We start from the raw sequence: 21,020 nt of genomic DNA on the forward strand, positions 1-21,020 counted from the left end.
TACCCATGTCTGCGTAGAGCTGGTTGTCGGGAGGCTCCTGGTCAGAGTCCAATACTTCTTCACTATTACACATGCCACTCAGAAGCTGACCACCCCGACCATTGCTCCCAAGCCCATCCACATCTACAAAGATTGAGGTTACATTCAACATATGGAAAATTCTAAGCATAAAGTGTGTAAAACATATAAGTTGAAAGGGTGTAAAAAGATGGAATTTGTTTTTTTTAGATGTTGTAATTAAAATGACACCTGTCTATCCCCAATTATATTTAAAAGCTGTGTATGATGGTCTATATTACCTTTAAGGATCTGTAAGAGGGGGGAGTCACTGTCGCTGTGACAGCCTGCAGCCTGTAGTATGCTGGTGGCAGTAATTTGTCTGTATACCTCACTAAGCCAGGCCGGGGACAGGAACAGCAACAGACCAGTACCCAGGACCTCATCCACATACTGCTTCTGTACAAAACAATATAAACAACAAACATCACATTCTGACAGACCAGTACCAACCTCATCAATGTACTGTTTATAAAGGCAACACAAATCAAAACCTTTTACTCTATCTTTTAAAAGTTCATACTAGAACAAATTATATGTTTTATAGCCTGCTAGATCTAAAGCATATGCCTTCCCCTATGTTACAATACCTTATCTCTGACAAAGGACAGCTGATACCCTCCCCGGTGTGACAGTATCTTACCTCTGACAGAGGACAGCTGATACCATTCCCTGTGTCACAGTATCTTACCTCTGACAGAGGACAGCTGATACCATTTCCTGTGTCATAGTATCTTACCTCTAACAGAGGACAGCTGATACCCTCCCCTGTGTGACAGTATCTTACCTCTGACAGAGGACAGCTGATACCATTCCCTGTGTCATAGTAGCTTACCTCTAACAGAGGACAGCTGATACTCTCCCCTGTGTCACAGTACCTTACATCTGACAGAGGACAGCTGATACCCTCCCTTGTGTCAAAGTACCTTACCTCTAACAGAGGACAGCTGATACTCTCCCCTGCGTCACAGTACCTTACCTCTAACAGAGGACAGCTGATACCACTCCCTGTGTCATAGTATCTTACCTCTGACAGAGGACAGCTGATACTTTCCCCTGTGTCATAGTATCTTACCTCTCACAGAGGACAGCTGATATCCTCTCCAGTGTTACAGTACTTAACCTCTGACAGAGGACAGCTGATATCCTCTCAAGTGTTACAGTACTTAAACTCTGACAGAGGACAGCTGATATCCTCCCCAGTGTCACAGTACCTTACATCTGGCAGAGGACAGCTGATACCCTCTCCTGTGTTACAGCACCTTTCCTCTGACAGAGGACAGCTGGTACCCCCCTTGTGTTACAGTACCTTACCTCTGACAGAGGACAGCTGATACCCTCGTCTGTGTCACATTACCTTATCTCTGACAGAGGACAGCTGATATCCTCCCCTGTGTAACAGCACCTTACCTCTGACAGAGGACAGCTGATACCCTCCCTTGTGTTACAGCACCTTACCTCTGGTAGAGGACAGCTGATACCCTCTCCTGTGTTACAGCACCTTACCTCTGACAGAGGACAGCTGATACCCTCCCCTATGTCACAGTATCTTACCTCTGACAGAGGACAGCTGATACCCTCCCCTATGAAACAGTTCCTTACCTCTGACAGAGAACAACTGATACCCTCCCCTATGACACAGTTCCTTACCTCTCACAGAGGACAGTTGATACTATCCCCTGTGTTACAGTACCTTGCCTCTGACAGAGGACTGCTGATACCCTCCCTTGTGTTACAGCACCTTACCTCTGGCAGAGGACAGCTGATACCCTCTCCTGTGCTACAGTACCTTACCTCTGACAGAGGACGGCTGCTACCCTCCCTTGTGTTACAGTACCTTTCCTCTGACAGAGGACAGCTGATATCCACAGCTGATACCATTCCCTGTCTCACAGTATCTTACCTCTAACAGAGGACAGAGCACCTTACCTCTGGTAGAGGACAGCTGATACCCTCTCCTGTGTTACCGCACCTTCCCTCTGACAGAGGACAGCTGATAGCCTCCCCTATGTCACAGTATCTTAGCTCTGACAGAGGACAGCTGATACTAAAGCCTATGCCTTCCCCTATGTTACAATACCTTATCTCTGACAAAGGACAGCTGATACCCTCCCCGGTGTGACAGTATCTTACCTCTGACAGAGAACAACTGATACTCTGTGTTGTGCCACAGTTCCTTACCCCTGACAGAGGACAGCTAATACTGTCTGTTGTGCCACAGTTCCTCACTTACCTTACCTCAGACAGAGGACAGCTGATCCTCTGTGTTGTGCCACAGTTCCTTCCCTCTGACAGAGGACAGCTAATACTGTCTGTAGGGACACAGTTCTTTACCTCTGATAGAGGACAGCTGATGCTCTGTGTTGTGCCACAGTTCCTTACCTCAGACAGAGGACAGCTGATACTCTGTGTTGTGCCACAGGTCCTTACCTCTGACAGAGGACAGTTGATACCATTCCCTGTGTCACAGTATCTTACCTCTGACACAGGACAGCTGATACCCTCCCCTATGAAACAGTTCCTTACCTCTGACAGAGAACAACTGATACTCTGTGTTGTGCCACAGGTCCTTACCTCTGACAGAGGACAGAGCTGATACCCTCCCCTGTGTGACAGTATCTTACCTCTGACAGAGAACAACTGATACTCTGTGTTGTGCCACAGTTCTTTACCTCTGACAGAGGACAGCTGTTACCCTCACCTGTGTTACAGTACCTGACTTCTGACAGAGGACGACTGGTACCCTCCCCTGTGTCACATTACCTTACCTCAGACAGAGGACAGTTGATACTCTCCGCTGTGTTACAGTACCTTACCTCTGACAGAGGACGGCTGCTACCCTCCCTTGTGTTACAGTACCTTTCCTCTGACAGAGGACAGCTGATACTCTGCGTTGTGCCACAGTTCCTTACCTCTGACAGAGGACAGCTAATACTGTCTGTAGGGCCACAGTTCTTTACCTCTGATAGAGGACAGCTGATACTCTGTGTTGTGCCACAGTTCCTTACCTCTGACAGAGGACAGCTAATACTGTCTGTCGTGCCACAGTTCCTTACCTCTGACAGAGGACAGCTGATACTCTCTGCTGTGCCACAGTTCCTTACCTCTGACAGAGGACAGCTGATACCCTCCCCTATGACACAGTTCCTTCCCTCTGACAGAGGACAGCTGAGATCCTACCCTGTGTCACATTACGTTACCTCTTACAGAGGACAGCTTTTACCCTCACCTGTGTTACAGTACCTTAGTTCTGACAGAGGACGACTGATACCCTCCCCTGTATTACAGTTCCTTACCTCTGTCAGAGGACAGCTGATACCCTCCCCTCTGACACAGTTCCTTACCTCTGAAAGAGGACAGCTGATACCATTCCCTGTGTCATAGTATCTTACCTCTGACAGAGGACGGCTGATACCCTCCCCTGTATTACAGTAACTTACTTCTGACAGAGGACAGCTGCTACTCTCTGCTGTGCCACAGTGCCTTACCTCTGACAGAGGCCAGCTGATACTCTCTGCTGTGCCACAGTGCCTTACCTCTGACAGAGGACATCTGATACTCTCTGCTGTGCCACAGTTCCTTACCTCTGTCAGAGGACAGCTGATACTCTGGGTTGTGCCACAGTTCCTGTGTCATAGTATCTTACCTCTAACAGAGGACAGTTAATAACCTCCCCTGTGTCACATTACCTCACCTCAGACAGAGGACAGCTAATAACCTCCCCTGTGTCGCATTACCTTACCTCAGACAGAGGACAGCTAATACTGTCTGCAGTGCCACAGTTCCTTACCTCAGACAGAGGACAGCTGATTCTCTCTGCTGTGCCCCAGTTCCTTACCTCTGAAAGAGGACAGCTGATACCATTCCCTGTGTCATAGTATCTTACCCTTATCTCTGACAGAGGACAGCTAATAACCTCCCCTGTGTCTCATTACCTCTGACAGAGGACTGCTAATACTGTCTGTTGTGCCACATTACCTTACCTTTGACAGAGGACAACAGATATTCTGTGTTGTGCCACAGTTCCTTACCCTCCAGTGTTACAGTACTTAACCTCTGACAGAGAACAGCTGATACCCTCACCTGTGTCATAGTATCTTACCTCTAACAGAGGACAGTTAATAACCTCCCCTGTGTCACATTACCTTACCTCAGACAGAGGACAGCTGATACTCTCTGTTGTGCCACATTACCTTACCTTTGACAGAGGACAACAGATACTCTGTGTTGTGCCACAGTTCCTTACCTCTGACAGAGGACTGCTAATACTGTCTGTTGTGCCACATTACCTTACCTTTGACAGAGGACAACAGATATTCTGTGTTGTGCCACAGTTCCTTACCTCTGACAGAGGACTGCTAATACTGTCTGTTGTGCCACAGTTCCTTACCTCAGACAGAGGACAGCTAATACTGTCTGTTGTGTCACATTACCTTACCTCAGACAGAGAACAGCTAATACTCTCTATTGTGCCACAGTTCCTTACCTCCGACAGAGGACAGCTCATACTGTCTGCTGTGCTGTAGGCACCATCGACTTCCAGTTTGAGGTTGAGGAGAAGAGCAGTAATGGTAGCGACGTACACACCATCAGCATTCAGTATGGCCATCTGACATGATGAAGAATTTTCCTCGGATGACTTGTACTGCTGGTCATACAAGGCTAGAGAACAACAAGAACTTTAATCAACTATCAGTGTACTACCTAGTAAACACTCTCACTGTGTTATCTTTCATATGAAGCGTTCAAAAAAGAACTTCTTTAATTAGCCATTATGAAAAAAAACCACTTAATTTTTTGTTTCTAAGACATACACAGCTGTACATTTATCATGTTAAAGAAATTGTATAATTGCCATTTAGAATAAAAATCTATCCATTCGCCTTTTTCTGTGGTTACTAATTTGTACTGTTATAAGGCCAAAAATATATAAATTTTGTCAAACTGGGAGATGTAATTTACTTGTAAATATTTTTTTCAACAAAACATCCTGAAATAATAGGGAAATAGATCCTTTTTACTCTGAAATTACATTTATAATCATAACAAACTAGCTACAGGTCCTTGTATAGCCTGATTTAAAAAATTAAGTCACAAAATAATCTGTGTAAGTACACACCTGAACAGAAGTTAGAAGAAAAGTTCTGGAGAGCTTCATCCACTTCACACACTGTATACATTCTGGCAATGTGGGGGAGTGTCCGACTAAGCTCGGCAATGAATAGTCGGGCGTTCTGTCGCTCCACCATCTCATACTCACTACCCAGTGTTTTGTAACGACGCTGGATTTCATCTTTGATCAGACTTTGGCTTTCCTTTCTGTTTGGGCGAGTGCTACGCTGGTGTAACAGTGTAGGGTTGGAGTTGTTATGGTCTGTGACGAACACATCAGTACTGCCCTCTGTATGATTAGGAGCATTCATGTCCTCCACATCAGTATCTGTATCTTCACTGTCACTCGCCTCAACACGAGGCTCTGAAACACTGCCTCGGTAACTGTACTCTCGAGCATCTGTCTCTGACATCGTCAAACTGTCTGACCTAGAAAATTCTATAAAGGAAAAAAGGTCTTCACCTTGAAGCTTCTTAATTATCAAGAAGATAAAAATAACAACAAAATTTCAAACTGATTTCTTGTTTAACTATTAAGGGATCATTTTGAGTTTTAGCTTATATGATTTACCACATAAAGTACAAACTTAACATATCTGAATGGTCCTAAAGTTTTTTAGAAAAATAATGTGATTGTTTTTCAAATTGTTCTATTAGTGTTTCTATCCTTAATATCAAGTACATTTTTGTAATAGCCCATAAATACTATCTAGGATTGTTTCAATTTCAAGTCCAGTACATTCTTTTTCATTTATTCATAGTCCAAAAGTTTATGTTAATGCTGTATTTGACTTATTGATACTGAAAAACAAAATTATTTACATGTGCTTGAATAATTATATAGAATGCATAAATATTCATTAGTTACTGAGATTAGACACACAATCTACATGAATTGAAACCATATAGGGATGTAATAAATTATGTATTGCTTGTTAAATTATGATTTAATATGTGGTCCAGTTTCATGTATTTTTCTATTGAAGTGGATCAACAATCAAATTGATAAAAGCTTGATCCCACACTGTGACAGTAAACAGTGTGTACTTAGGCAATACCAAGTACAATGGTAATATTTTGTGTTGGTTACTTTCTTAATTTTTTTTTTTTTTTTTTTAATCAAATCAAAATCAATCAAAACCTTTTAATAATTACCTCTTTCCAGAGCAGTGTGGTATTTGGTGATAGACTTGCAGACTTTGTCCGTCATGCCCACTCCCTTACACACCTGTTCTAGGGCGCCAAGCATGACATCTACACAGGTGACACTGGTGATACACACTGCTGAGTCATTACAGTGACAGCTCTCCTGTAGTGCATCCACAATTCTGTCCAAATACATCAACACATTTTTTGAAACATTATTTTATACAAAAAGAGTAAAAAATAATGACACAAAAAAATCATCTTTAAAAAGGTTTTCCACTAAACCATGTCTACCTTCAAATACAATACAGGAAGTCAGAAGGTTTAAAACAAGCAAACTTGCCACACTGACTGCATTAAGACAAGTTTTAGTTTATCACTGTCATGAACTCAAATATGCATAAATAAAAAGTTGAAACAATAAGAGGTTTGCATATACGTATACTTACAACTTGAGTAAGGCAATATCAGAGTTTGGGTTCTTTGTCCCAGATTTCAGGTCACCGTCCTGCGATTCCTGATCAAACAATGGACACGCTAACTTGTACAGGCCTTCTGGAGTCTTCAGCAACTGGACACAAAATAAAGTTCATGTCATAAATCAACACTATATCAATACAATCAGTAGGTAAATTATTTAAGCAATGAATATTTTAGGAAATGTTGTTATGGTCCTATAACACACATTGTTATTGATGACAAACTTAATAAAGCCTGGCAGAGCTTTATGTAAGTTTGTCAGCAATAGAAATGTGTGTTAAATGACCATAACAATATTTGCTAAAACATTCATTATTTATATTTACATTTTGGTAGAGTAGTTACGCTTTATTTAGTTATTTCGAACAGGTCTTCGAAACAGCAAGTTAAGTCTCGACAACAAAGAGATTGATGATGTCACAATTGAGATTGATGATGTTACAATAGAGATTGATGATGTTACAATAGAGATTGATGAGGTTACAATAGAGATTGATGATGTTACAATAGAGATTGATGATGTTACAATAGAGAATGATGATGTTAAAATAGAGATTGATGATGTTACAATAGAGATTGATGATGTCGCAATAGAGATTGATGATGTCACAATAGAGATTGATGACGTCACAATATAGAATGATGATGTTAAAATAGCAAATGCTGTTGTAGTCTCACAACAACATTTGCCTTCTCAATGCATTGCAATTGAAAGATGCAGAGCAAATGTAAATATGAATGTTTAATATAACGATGATGTTACAATAGAGATTGATGACGTCACAATATAGAATGATGATGTTAAAATAACAAATGCTGTTATAGTCTCACAACAACATTTGCCTTCTCAATGCATTGCAATTGAAAGATGCAGAGCAAATGTAAATATGAATGTTTAATATAACACATACAGACAATCCTTAATATAAAACTGTGACTAGAAATGAAAAATGTACCATGCATTATTAGCCTTACCATATTATAATGTTCAAATTCAAGTAAGCATCATATCAATAAAATATAATTTAGTCTAAATTTAAATATTAAAGGAAATAAATATTTTATTTAAATTTATTAATCTTCCTTAAAGTATTTTTCACCAAATGTGCTCATCATGAATGTAAAAATAAACATTTATTTGCTGATAAGTAATTAATTATTGTGTACCTCCTTGACAGCCTTAAGTGCATCCAGCCTGTGCTGAGGGGGTGGGTACAGTAACATTCGGTGGAACAAGGACTCCAGCACTGGTCGCAGTGATGTCACAGGGCCCATCAGGTCCACTAGACGAACTGCAATACTGAACATGTCATTTACCAATTAGTGATGATTAAAACATACTTTAAACCATTCAATGGTCATTACAACATATCATACACCATTCAATGATCACAATCATCAGAACATTCCATACACAATGTAACTCATTAGTTGTGATATCCTCGTTTACCCATTATGGACATTTCTATTAACAGCTGACCTCCTCCTTGGTGTCAGATTCTACTTTCCCTATTAGACAACACCATATGTACATTCAATTTCTGGCCTGACCATTCCAGACACTTCATAATCTAAAAGACATGTTTCTTGATACTAATGTAACTCATTTTTTTCTGCTTCTTCTGAAACCAAATTGTCTATTGATTTGTAGAACTTATTAGATTGGGATCATCATTAAACTATTCAATAAGGTATATCTTATAAACTGTTCAATACGGTATATCTTATAAAAGTTTTATAATATACTCAAAAGAAGGATTGAAAATCATGAGGCTTTGTTTCCTAATTTATCTAGATAACATGTGAATGGTTCGATTCAGTGTCAGAAGTGCATATTAACACAAATCAACTAGACATAGTGATAATTATTAAATACCTGCATGACTTTAGAGTGATTTGAGTGATTACTAGATGAAATTTTGCTGGCTAACAGTTACCTATAAATGGTCTTGGCAGTGGACACCTGGAGGTTTGGGGCAGTTAGGGAACAACCAGAGCCTCTCCCTAAATCCTCCAGAGATTTGGGAATGACGGCACTCCTCTCTGACTTGGGAGTGCCCAGTAGTGATATCAGGCATGGACACAGGAACTTCCTAGATTAAGAAAACATACTAAAGGGTAACAATAGGAAAAGAAGCTAAAGATATATGAACTATTTAGAAAATAGGCTAACACTAATAGCTATAAGACATTCTATGGAAAGTTATAAGGAGATTCAATGTAAGTTTTGAGCTAAAAACAACTTTGGACTATTTCCTGAAAATGTTGGTGCTCCCATATTTGCACCAACAAAGACTTCCTGGAGAGGCTTGTGTTTCCAAACTGAAACTTACCAGAGGACTTCCTGGAAAGGTTTGTATTCCCTGATGGAGACTGGTGAGTTGGAGATGACAGTATAGACCCCCTCCAGGAGGAGTGGTATAGACTGGCGAGTCTGATTGGAACTGAAAGACAGTAATACAGTGTATTACCTATACATAGTTAACACAGATATAGCATAACTTATACTCCTATTTCATAACCAATAATTTTTATACAGACTGTCGACCATGGAAGGAACATTTTGGTGATTGAAAAAGATATAAAATAATCTTATCTGATAAGTGGACATATTACCAGTCCTGCAGTATTAGAGTGCTAGTTAAACAAAATGTTGTAATATTTTCTGACAGCCGACTTTACTGTCTTGGCATATTGTGGCTTAGAGAGTTGTTTTCAGAAGTTTAAAGTCAAGACATCGGTCATTTGCACTCTTTGCTTGATTGGTTTTTTGTTAAACAGGCATAGCATACAAATGTATAAGAACTGCTCCCACCTGGGTGCCTGTTCCAGTTTAGCTGTGAAGAACTTGAGTATGGCAACCACATCTTTAAACAGACTTTCATAGCTTGGTGTGTCTGAAAGTAATCACAGAACAAATAAATTATCATTATCAGATACGTACTGTATTGCATACCTTGAGCCATCATACACTATTAATTTCCTCCAATGTTACTTTTGTTTATCCTTCAAACTCCTAAAAAACTTATATCTGTCTGACTAGACAAATTTATCATGAGCAAATGGTTTCAGATGAGGTCATTGTACCTGTCTTGACAATTGAATGTTGCTTTCTAAAGGACAAAACATGGGAAAAGAAACACTATTATTGACACATTCTGGAAACAAACCTTTGGCCATGAAGTCAGCAAGCACATCATTTCTCTCCTTGGTCTAAAATTATAACAAACTTGCATTAGCCAAAATAATGAGCTTCAAAATAAAAATAATAAAGAAAGTGATTATGAATAAGCATAAATTTAAATCAGCTGATAAATGTATATTATACAGACTTGTTTTCACTTCTTTCTTAAATAAAGCTCACAACCCATATTGCTACTATCTTGAACAATACATAATTAAAAATCATTATTATTTTAAAGAAAACAAGCTATCTTTTATACATTAACATTAAATCCAACACTTTGATATCAATTGGAATTAAAAATATAATATAGTTAGCCTCTCATTGTATTTTGTTGTCTTTTTGATGCTCGAAGTTTTCCTGTACATGACACCATGTATATCATAAGAACCTTGACATAGTTTTAGATTAAACATATGTCTATATTTATGAAGTTACTGTATCTTATATGGTCTGGATGCAGAATATATGACGAAATCACATGCTAGCTTTGTAAATTAACATTAATGTACCACATATCCCATTTTACATGTTATGATGCCCATACACACCGAAAATACAGCCAACGTCAACTGAGAGTGCTATGATTATACAATATATGTACTCCACCCACTCATCATAACATGCTAGTCAGTTACATGTACCCATTCAGTATTAGTATCTTACTGAAAATAATTCTAAAAGTATACATCACTACTACTGAAATAACAGAAATATTTTTCATTTTCAAAAAAAATCTGCGTTTTTATCCCATGTTTTCAGTATATATCTGAATGATCAATATGGTATAAATGTGAACAAAAAGAAAGAAGATACATAAAAAACTCTGAAATAAAAAACATGAACATATATATATGACTAAATGATGATTGAACCATCTCTAGCCTATTGCAGAAATTATGCAAGATGCAGGTCAAATGACCTGATGGACAGAAATTAGTAGGAAAAGGACTTCCTGGATTAGTTTTTGTTTTAAATAACTTAATTCAGATGTTTTCCTTAACTTTCCCCATAGGAAAAGTATGCTTTCAAGTAAAGAAAAGGAATCAACTGAAGCTATATAAAGGAAAATTAAAGAAACTTGGGTCAAGAAATACAAATATATGCAAACAAACATATAGACTTACTACGTATACTTTGGAAGAAGTTTAAGATGACAAACTGTATCCATACACTTATCCATTTGTGATTTAAAAAAAAAATCATTGTACCATAATACCCATTGTATATATTGAAGTGTTACTGTAATATTCTGTAATCTGATAATGCTTAGAGAGTGATGCCTGATTTTTCTATCACCGGTAGGTGTACATTTCTCCAACCCTTCACAGGTGTGTCTCCCGTTTTAGCCGGGAAAGATCAGCTTGTCACCCCCTAAGGGGAGATAGCCTCGTGCAGTGTTCAATTGTGACGTCAATAAAATGCGTCACCGGTAATTGTGATGTCATCAAATGTTAATAACAATATTCATACCCCACATGTGTTTTTGTTTACGCTACTATCGGTGGAGTTGTGACCGGCATAATAGGATGGGAGAAACATAATCCTCCCCTACCTTAAGGGTGTAACAGAGAAATCTCCAACCCTCTGGGGGTGATTTTTGTTGTTGTCTAACCCGAGGCTCTAGACAACCAAAAAACATCCCCCCTCGGGTTTGAGATTTCTCTGTCACACCCTCAGGGTAGGGGAAGATTCTATCGCCTGTAAAAAACGTTTTATTCAACATAGGACACTACCAAGTAACATAAGGTCCATTTATCATGGCATAATATTTTCATCATCAATTTTATCCCAGACATTGTATATATGTAATGTAACCAAACTGACTTTATCCTGACCTAACGACAAGTTATGATCAGTCTGATTGATAAAGTGCCCAAAACGTCTTTGTGAATACATACAGGAGAGGCGTGTGGTGCAATGTGACAGTATGATCCTTTATAATCTGGAACTCATTCAGTTCTTACTGAGTAGTATAACTTATATCCTTTTCATATATATACCAGTATTTATAATGTAATGTCAATATATGAATTACAACAATCGAAAAATGGAGATTATAATAAAAGTTGTGATAAAGCATACAGCTGTTTTCAAGCAAACTGACATATATATATTTATACTATGCTGAGTTTACTAAATGTACTACTAGACATCAAAAACATTTCTTAATTACACAAAGAGGTTATTTTACAAAGAAGTTACATTAAAATGAACGAATCTTCAAAATTCATTCCATACAAACTAAAGAAATACACAATTCTAAGCACTGCAAGTAAGCCTGAAAACATTTAAAGCGTATTAAGTTAAGGTTACTTAGACATGAATTAGTAGTGTGAGGCATTTCGTGAAAACATTAATAGAGTAAATATCAAAATGCATTCTTCATGATTGTTACAATTCAATCTTGATCCGTAACGGAAACAATGGTAAACTCCAACACAAATAGAGGTTTTGTCAGGACAATGTGATAGTGTGTGCTTAACAAGAGAAGTGATAAAAACTTCCAATTTAAATAAATAAACAGACAAATTTATTATGACAGTACTTAAGGATTGTGAAGTGTATTAAAATGTTATCTTAAGGCTGAGGGCTAATCCAGAAGTATGCAGAGTGCGAGTGGTGCAGATGACATATTTTTGAGACCCTTGCAACCCAAAGATTAATTTTCTTGTGACTTACAACAATTGTTTCAGATATATACATTGTATTACTATCTGGGATATACAATGTGATATTTTTTTTTGTTAAAGTCAAGTCAACAACCAGATTTTATTCTTAAAATATTTTAATAACTAAAATGAGATACAAACTTTAAGAACACGTGTAAGCCGTAGGAGGCTATTTGAATATAATTTGAAAGTTGATTTGGTTGAAGGAAATTATTCCCACTAATCAATCAAATACTTAGCATACCCTAGCATAAACAGTATAATTGTAATTCAAAGAAAAGTTATACTTATTACACATTAAATTACCAAGCTTTCATGTGAAGGTTGTTAAGGAACAAAATGAAAGATAAATACTAATTATGAATGTTAAATGTATTATAAGATAGTTATGTATACTACCTTATGATGTTATGTTAAAGACAAATGCAATACAAGGAGATTTTGTCTAGGATGAAAAAATATATATAAAGATGAATTTACCTGGAAATTTGTATGCATGAACTGTAACAATCATGTTGAGCATAAGCAATAAATAATAATTAATTATCCAACATCTTAATGAAATCAGAGTTCTCCCCAGGCTCCTGTAGTGTGTATTCTGCATGCAACTATTGGATATACTTGTAACTGGTATAGGAAAAACAAAATCATGCATCATTTTACAAAGTGGGTTTTTTTGACACAAAGTACATATTTGATAGAATGTATTAAGAAAAAGGTTCTTTATATAACAAAACACAAATTGCATTAATAGCTTTTGCATCAAAATAGTTATATTTTTGTTAAAACTATGACAAGTCCTGGGAAGAACAGTGTAAAATAAACTAAAAACTAAAAACACAAGATGCAGCTCTGGATAAATAGTTAAATAATAAAAGTAAATTAAAACCACACAAATTACACAAAGCGTGCAGAGACGATGTGTAATCTTACCACCTCATCATTGTGCCCCTGTTGGAGCTTCTCTGTAAAACTGCTCAACAGCTGTGTGAGGGCAGCCTTCACCGCCCCTCGCACACTGTGGGTGCTAGCCATGTATGTGTCTATGTAGACCTGTCAACACATGGCACATACATTTACACAACTCGCCACATGTACAACATACCTGTTACTCATGTGTACCGTTCACTTAAAATACATGTGTGCTACATTCTGCCCCTGTTGGAGCTTTTCTGTAAAACTGCTCAACAGCTGTGTGAGGGCAGCCTTCACCGCCCCTCGCACACTGTGGGTGCTAGCCATGTATGTGTCTATGTAGACCTGTCAACACATGGCACACACATTTACAAAACTCGCCACATGTACAACATACCTGTTACTCATGTGTACCGTTCACTTAAAATACATGTGTGCTACATTCTGCCCCTGTTGGAGCTTTTCTGTAAAACTGCTCAACAGCTTTGTGAGGGCAGCCTTCACCGCCCCTCGCACACTGTGGGTGCTAGCCATGTAGGTGTCTATGTACACCTGTCAACACATGGCACACACATTTACAAAACTCGCCACATGTACAACATACCTGGAACTCATGTGTACCGTTCACTTAAAATACATGTGTGCTACATTCTGGAAACGCTATACATAGTATTCTGTGAGTGCATTTATATTGTACTGGGAACAAAATACACTGGAAACACATGTGTACATTATAATGGAAACACATTTACAATATAAATGGGAATGTTGAACAATACACTGATAACAGATGTGTACTATGTTTTGGGAATACATGTAGAATGTGCTTTAAACATGTGTACAACATTATAATGGAAACACATGTACAATAAAATAGGGAATGTTGAACAATACACTGATAACAGATGTGTACTATGTTTTGGGAATGCATGTAGAATGTGCTTTAAACATGTGTACAACATTATAAGAATGCTTTTGTGAAATACATGTACCTCTCTTAGTATAAAACATGAAAATGTGTTTACTTAATCTGTTCTATAGTACATGAGTGTATATGTGTGTGCAACCTGATGATTTTGTATATTCTGGGTATATAATATACACATCAGTGTTGTAATTACTGTTTATTTTCAATTATTAGTTAAAATATATTTAATCTAATGTTTATTGATCATATATATCGTTAATTTTGTACTGATCTGCGTGCTCACTACATTTCTAATCAGTTCTTTTATAAATTCACTTATCATACATTTCTTGAAGAACCATACAATACCTGAACTTATAATTAGTATTAGTTATAAATGTAAGAAAATTGCAGCCATCATCTGAAGTAAGCATTATATTAACTTATTCACCCCTGAAATTTCATAATGAACTATTTCAACCTTTGAATTGGAAGAGTTCAATTGAGTCCTTAGGGGTGAATGAGTTAATACATCTTTACAATTAAAAGAAAAAGATCTTTTTCTTTCATCGTTTTTAGAAAGAATACTGATACAAGAAAGAGTGCTACCTGCAGGCTTTCACTGATCAGACCACCATACCAGAAAAAAGTTGTATGCAATTATCTGATTTAACTACATGAACATACAAAATTCCCATTAACCTGAAGCAGAAATTTACTGGATAATATAAACACCCACTAAAGAAATTGTTTGTTAAGAATATCATTTACCTGGGACACTTTAGTGATAACTCCTGCATTCATACACCAAGCCGTGGAAAATGTCATCTTTAGTAGCAACTACAACAGAGGATGCAAAAGTAACACAGTGTTTATTTATCTATATAGGGTGTAAGCATCATTCTGTCACTGTTATAGACCATCTAGATTAGGAAACCTCACTTTAGCTTAATCAGCATTACATGTATTCTGATAATTCTTAATCAATAGTGGATCAATTTTCATGCAACATTTTCATAGCAAAGACACTGCATAGTGCATAGTATATCTATCACAATTGTTGTCATTGTCAAAATACTATTCAGCCTGTTATCCATTCCTTTTACATTGTTCACTAAACAGTCACAAGAATGGCAGACTAACACCCTTCGCCTGTGCCAAGAACACTAGGAATAGTTCTTTCAAGAGTTTTAAAATAATGGGGCATTACCCCAAAAATAGGTGAGGAATCTCTAATTTATATACATTATTAACACACCCATCAATGTAAGGATTTTGTGTACCAAATATCACTTGAAATAGTGCTGTACTTTGGGAGGGTTCAATAGTAGTCCTTTATCCATGTATTTCATTTCATGATCTGATACAGCCCACAAATCATCATGATGGGTTTTTAAAATCATGAAAATAAAAACAACATTATCTCATTCACAATACACTACATACATGTATTTTCATTATCTTGACTTAAGCTAATTCAGGGCAGAAGAAATCATCATAATAATCCTTACAAATGCCAAAAATCAGCAGAAACAATCTTCTATCTAAAACATGAACAATTGTGGCCAGAAAACCATGCTGGAACAATTCTGCCAAAGCCTTTTGAGATATACCTTCATAATCTCCACCTGGGTGTCCTCGGGTAGGGAGGGTGTGCTGAATACTGTGTTGAGGATCTGGATGGGCATCCAGTGTTCCTCCTTGTCACTCTCCATACTCGACTGGAATTTCTCATCCTTCAGTATTTGCTGGAAATGCCAAAATTGTTATAAATATTACATATGTATGAACTGACATTATTTGTAGCCATTTTTACATAAATAAATTGCATCGTACAGGATTAAAAGAATGAAAAAGAAGACAAATTAATTGATGTCTTAAAGTGATAAAATCCACACTGATGCTTTCACCATACAGATATACAATGGCAATTCCATATCTTGAATAACAAAACAGAGAACCTGAAATAATAATCACAATGAAGTTCTGAGTGCAACACATGTTTGCTACAAGAACACACACTGATTTGTCATAAAATGCACCAAAATGCTCACAATGATTTAACCTTTAGTTGACCTCTGCTGTGAAGTATTGACTCAGGATGTGACACATCATTCAGTCATGATACATCCATATATGAAGATTCATAACAATAATAATATAATTATAATTTGAGGTTCTTATATACCGTTTTATCACAATCTAGTTCGTAGGTTGTCTCAAAGCGGTTCACAAATTATTATCCGTGGTTATAGGGCCCTTGCAACCAGCCAATATCTTTTTCAACTCCTTTGGGAGCATACAGCCGGTGCTGCCATTTCGGCGCTCACAGCTAGTATTCTACATTTCTAGCACTGCCCAACCATGTCAGTCATGAGCCCGGCGTCCTACCACTAGACTACCGTGCCTCATAAAAAAGATATGGAGCCATTCAAAACTTATGGCAAAGGAAAGCAAAACACTACTTAAAGTGATTTTACCTTTGACCCATTATTTGTTCTTTTCCATAAATAGCAACATGTACTGTAAGCATGATACTTGAACCTTGAAACAGAACACATTGGATGTGTTCTCAAACTGAACTTTTGTATAAAGTTTGATCAAAATCTGTAAGGGAATTAAGTCAATAGTGTGCAATGACTATGATTTAGGAAGATATGCCATGTGTCACTCATAAAATGGTAGAGACATAATGTACATTTTACCTGTATTCCTCCAATTGCATATGTTGCTAACTTCTTTGTTTTAGATTCTAACGCCAGTTGTAATGGTTCTAAGCACTTTTCTCTTAAGATGTATGCAGGAGTCTGTGTTATCAAAGTGGGATTCTCCAATAAGTCTGAAACAAAACTATCAGATATATTCACAAATAACACATACATTTTTACCTTATATTAAGTACAAACGACACAGAGTACATGCATACATTTGGTTTTAGCCAATATTTGGTGTGTTTGCATTGAGGAGTCACAGAATGTTTGCTATTTACCCAGAGCTGTCTGTGATGCTTTCCTGATTCCTGCATGCTTCTGAGACGAGGCATCTTTCATCAGCTGTGTTAAGAGATCCTCCATTGTGAAGATGTCTTAAAATGAGTTACTGGATATCTCTAGCAGCACAAATTCTACCTTTGTACAATTGCCATGTCTCAAGTACACCTGAAATAGTTTTACAGTAATAAATCAATTAATCAAGGATATTTCATATTTGGCACTAAAGTCATCAAATTACAGAAAGTATATGTACATGTCAGGGGCGGATACAGGATGTTTTGAACGGGGGGGCGCGCTCCCGGTAAAAGTGTTCGCCGAGCGCAGCGCGGTGGAGCGCCGCAGGCGATGCGGGCGGCCACAGGCCGCCCAACGGTAAGGGGGGTACGGGGGGTCTCCCCCTGATTTTTTTGAATATGTCGATGGCCGGAGGTTGCATTTCAGTACTTTTCCATCATGAAATCAACAAATTATCTGGTCTCAGATTGGTGTATATTACCCTGTAAAGTCTCTTTTTTTCAGTTTTAATGTGATGTTTTTTAAGCATCTTGGCACACTTCCGTATATTCATGACTACCACACAGTTGCGTAATTCCTTTGTATGTTATTGCTGAATGCACTTCTAATCTACTTTAATTTACCTCTATAAAAAAAATGGATTAATTTTCGTTTTTGAAAATCGCTATATCTATTGGTAATTATAAAAAACTGTTGGTTGAACAGTTTTCGTTTTTGAAAGCATTTCACGACTTTGGAAGCCGTTGAAAAACGAGACATCAAAAGAAACTCGATTTCGTTTTTTTTTAATCCTTATGAAACTGGTACATTATTATACTGAAGTGGAAATTCGTACAAAAATAAGTGTGATAATACCATAATTTTAACAGAGGTTTGAGAAATGCAAATCAACATTAAGGAGAGTCTCAAAATTAAAGCAGTTGTCTTCAAGTTCAAGTACTTTTAAAATTAACTTGAGGCTTACGGTTCATGGGTTCAAAATACAACATAACATATATACAGTAACACAAGAGTACAGCATATATTATATATATGATCACCCTACTTTTGATACAATCAATAATATAACCATACAAAGTCCATATGCACCCAAACCCACTCATAAGCGCAAATATGTCACTCAATCATAAAACATATTTCCGCTTGTCATTCGTCTCGGGAACTTCTTGAAAATTAGTTTCACAATCTGCGAGTAACATAGTGGTATGTCTTTGTGAACGAACACATCAGTGTCAAGTTCGACAATCTGCTCTGTCCCATGCTGCTCCTGAGCGACGTCTTGATGTGTTTCAAGGCAGAGTTTCCTCGCTCAACAGTAGCACTGGACACTGGCATTATGAGCAAGATACTGAGAAATGGTGTGAATATTTGGGTACATGTGCTTGTTTGTAGTTTCCAGTGCATCGTGAAGCGTGGATGGTCGTGTCGCTGTCAGGCTCTAGCTCCATTTCCTCTTCCACAGACGTATTTCTTGGTCAAACGTGTGTTTATCGGATTTACTGGATTGGTGTAGGGTACCGTACAGTCAATCAGCAAAATCACGCTTGACACGGGTTCTTTAGATATTTAATCTAAATTATATTATCAATATTTTTCTCATACAAATTATTATTGCCATTTATTAGCGCTATTTATTTATGTATATAATATATAAAGATCAATTTTCCTAGATCCGCCCTTGCATGTAATTGATATTTTGTGTATTTGTGTAATTGAGTGTGAATGTTGGTCACATCCAAGAGTTCATTGTCATCAGAAAATCTGGAAGCTTGTCTGGAAGACATGAGTTCCTTGATGAACGCCAACATGCTGAAGCTTAATCAGGAAAAGATGAAACTAATCGTCTTTTCCCCAATGACTCTCCAGCTCAAGGTCAGTGCCAGAACTATTGAGACTGACCCAGCTGTTAAAAACCTGAGGGTATATTTCAAAGGTACACTGAACATGGAGAAACAAGTGAACGCTATTGCCAAATCCTTTTACTACCAGATCAGGAACATCGGCTGTATCTAGCAGTTTATAACTGCAGGTGCATGCAAGATTTTGGTGCATTCACTTGTTACCTCTCGGTTGGATTATGGTAATGCCGTGCTTTGTGGTATATCCGACAAACTAACTAGTCATATGCAGAGGGTCCAGACCACTGCAGCACATCTGGTTACTCGTACTCAAAAGCACATCACACCTGTGCTATATTCATTGCACTGGTTACCTGTACGATACAGGTCGCAGTACAAAATTTTGGTGTGGAATAGCATACCATCTGCTTTTAGAAAGTAAAATACCCTGGCCAAATTAAAAAAGGTCATAAAAATTCACCTCTTTATGTCTGCATTCTAGGCTCTTTGCATAGACGTCATGTAAATACCACCTTTTATTTATTCATTTATGTGCACATTGAGATGACTATCTTCTTGCTTAATATAAAATGATGAGTGCTAGCCTTTTTGTTGAACAATTTTATAACTAATACTATTATCCATATGATGTAAAGTGCTTACAAATTATATAGGGCGTTATACAAATGTTGTAAATTGTTGTTATTATTTGTGTGAGGTATATTAGTGATATTTATAATCATTGTTTAAGTAGCAATACAGTATCAGTGTTAACAGAAACAATGTGTTACTTTTGTATGTGAGGTAGATTTTAATTTTGCATAGGATTACAGTCACCTTCTAGCTAGAGGGAATTTCCCTTTAGCTCAGTGGTAGAGCGTCTGACTAGGAAGTATAGGATCGCAGGTTCAATCCAAATTAGGAGCATACTATTCTCTTTCCTGTTAATTACAAATGGTGTTTGTGGCCCTCCCTGTGGTGACAGCTTGGAGTTAGAACCTGGGTTGTGTTGTTTGAGGGTGAACAAATTTAAATAGGGCAGAGTAGTGTGGCAGATTTTAACTGTACATAGAATTACGGTCGCCTTCTAGCTTTGAACTGGAGGGAATTTCCCTTTAGCTCAGTGGTAGAGCGTCTGATCTAAATCATAAGTGTTTAATCTAAATCATAGAAAAGCGATACACATGAAAACAAAAAGCTAAAACTTTGATTTCGTAAGAACAATCTGACCAAACTATGATGATTGTAGACAATTATCTTTGAAAACGTTATTTTGAAATGTTTAGATCAGTACTGACAGTAGTGTTACTAGTACTACAGTATAGTAACTAGATCACTCTATATATAATTTACACTTGGCAAAATTATAATTCCTCTATTCAAACTGTGAGAAATGATGAATGAAAATGGCCCGAGGCCTTTCATTTGACATATGTCTACATTGTATCGGTAATAATCCCGCAGTTTACATCGATGCCGGTTTGGTTGGTGCATTGACATTTACGACAAGCAAAGGTTTTTGAAATTCTGACTGTAAATTGAGATAAAAATCATAAGGGTATTACTACTTTTTTTATAGCATGGTTTTTATCTCAATTTACAGTCAGAATTTCAAACACCATGGGCCTGTTCGTTTATGCGGAACAACCGGTTTGACCGTTTATAAATGTAACAATTTCGGGTATAAACCCTGGCGGACCT

General features: G+C 37.4%; 1 protein-coding gene across 2 annotated transcripts in view; it reads right to left on the reverse strand.

The window, feature by feature from the left end:
- LOC110457613 (brefeldin A-inhibited guanine nucleotide-exchange protein 3-like) overlaps nt 1-21,020 on the reverse strand; it is a 40,194-nt gene that overhangs the window by 18,797 nt on the left and 377 nt on the right. Inside the window, exons 2-16 of one of the 2 annotated variants that reach the window (XM_021508964.1) lie at nt 17,463-17,631; nt 17,179-17,312; nt 16,087-16,221; nt 15,245-15,313; nt 9,966-10,008; nt 9,611-9,692; nt 9,129-9,239; nt 8,733-8,888; nt 7,963-8,095; nt 6,765-6,886; nt 6,325-6,497; nt 5,177-5,608; nt 4,544-4,719; nt 300-456; nt 4-123 (exon numbers count right to left, since the gene is read on the reverse strand). In XM_021508964.1, coding sequence (XP_021364639.1) covers nt 4-123; nt 300-456; nt 4,544-4,719; nt 5,177-5,608; nt 6,325-6,497; nt 6,765-6,886; nt 7,963-8,095; nt 8,733-8,888; nt 9,129-9,239; nt 9,611-9,692; nt 9,966-10,008; nt 15,245-15,313; nt 16,087-16,221; nt 17,179-17,312; nt 17,463-17,547 — 2,128 coding nt within the window. In that variant the 5' untranslated portion in view covers nt 17,548-17,631. Of the gene's footprint in view, nt 1-3; nt 124-299; nt 457-4,543; nt 4,720-5,176; nt 5,609-6,324; nt 6,498-6,764; nt 6,887-7,962; nt 8,096-8,732; nt 8,889-9,128; nt 9,240-9,610; nt 9,693-9,965; nt 10,009-13,584; nt 13,736-15,244; nt 15,314-16,086; nt 16,222-17,178; nt 17,313-17,462; nt 17,632-21,020 lie in introns of those variants that run through there. The other variant, XM_021508965.1, reaches the window with a different exon arrangement.

The sequence above is a fragment of the Mizuhopecten yessoensis genome, unplaced genomic scaffold (genome assembly GCF_002113885.1).
Source record: "Mizuhopecten yessoensis strain PY_sf001 unplaced genomic scaffold, ASM211388v2 scaffold9253, whole genome shotgun sequence".
NCBI lineage: Eukaryota > Metazoa > Mollusca > Bivalvia > Pectinida > Pectinidae > Mizuhopecten > Mizuhopecten yessoensis.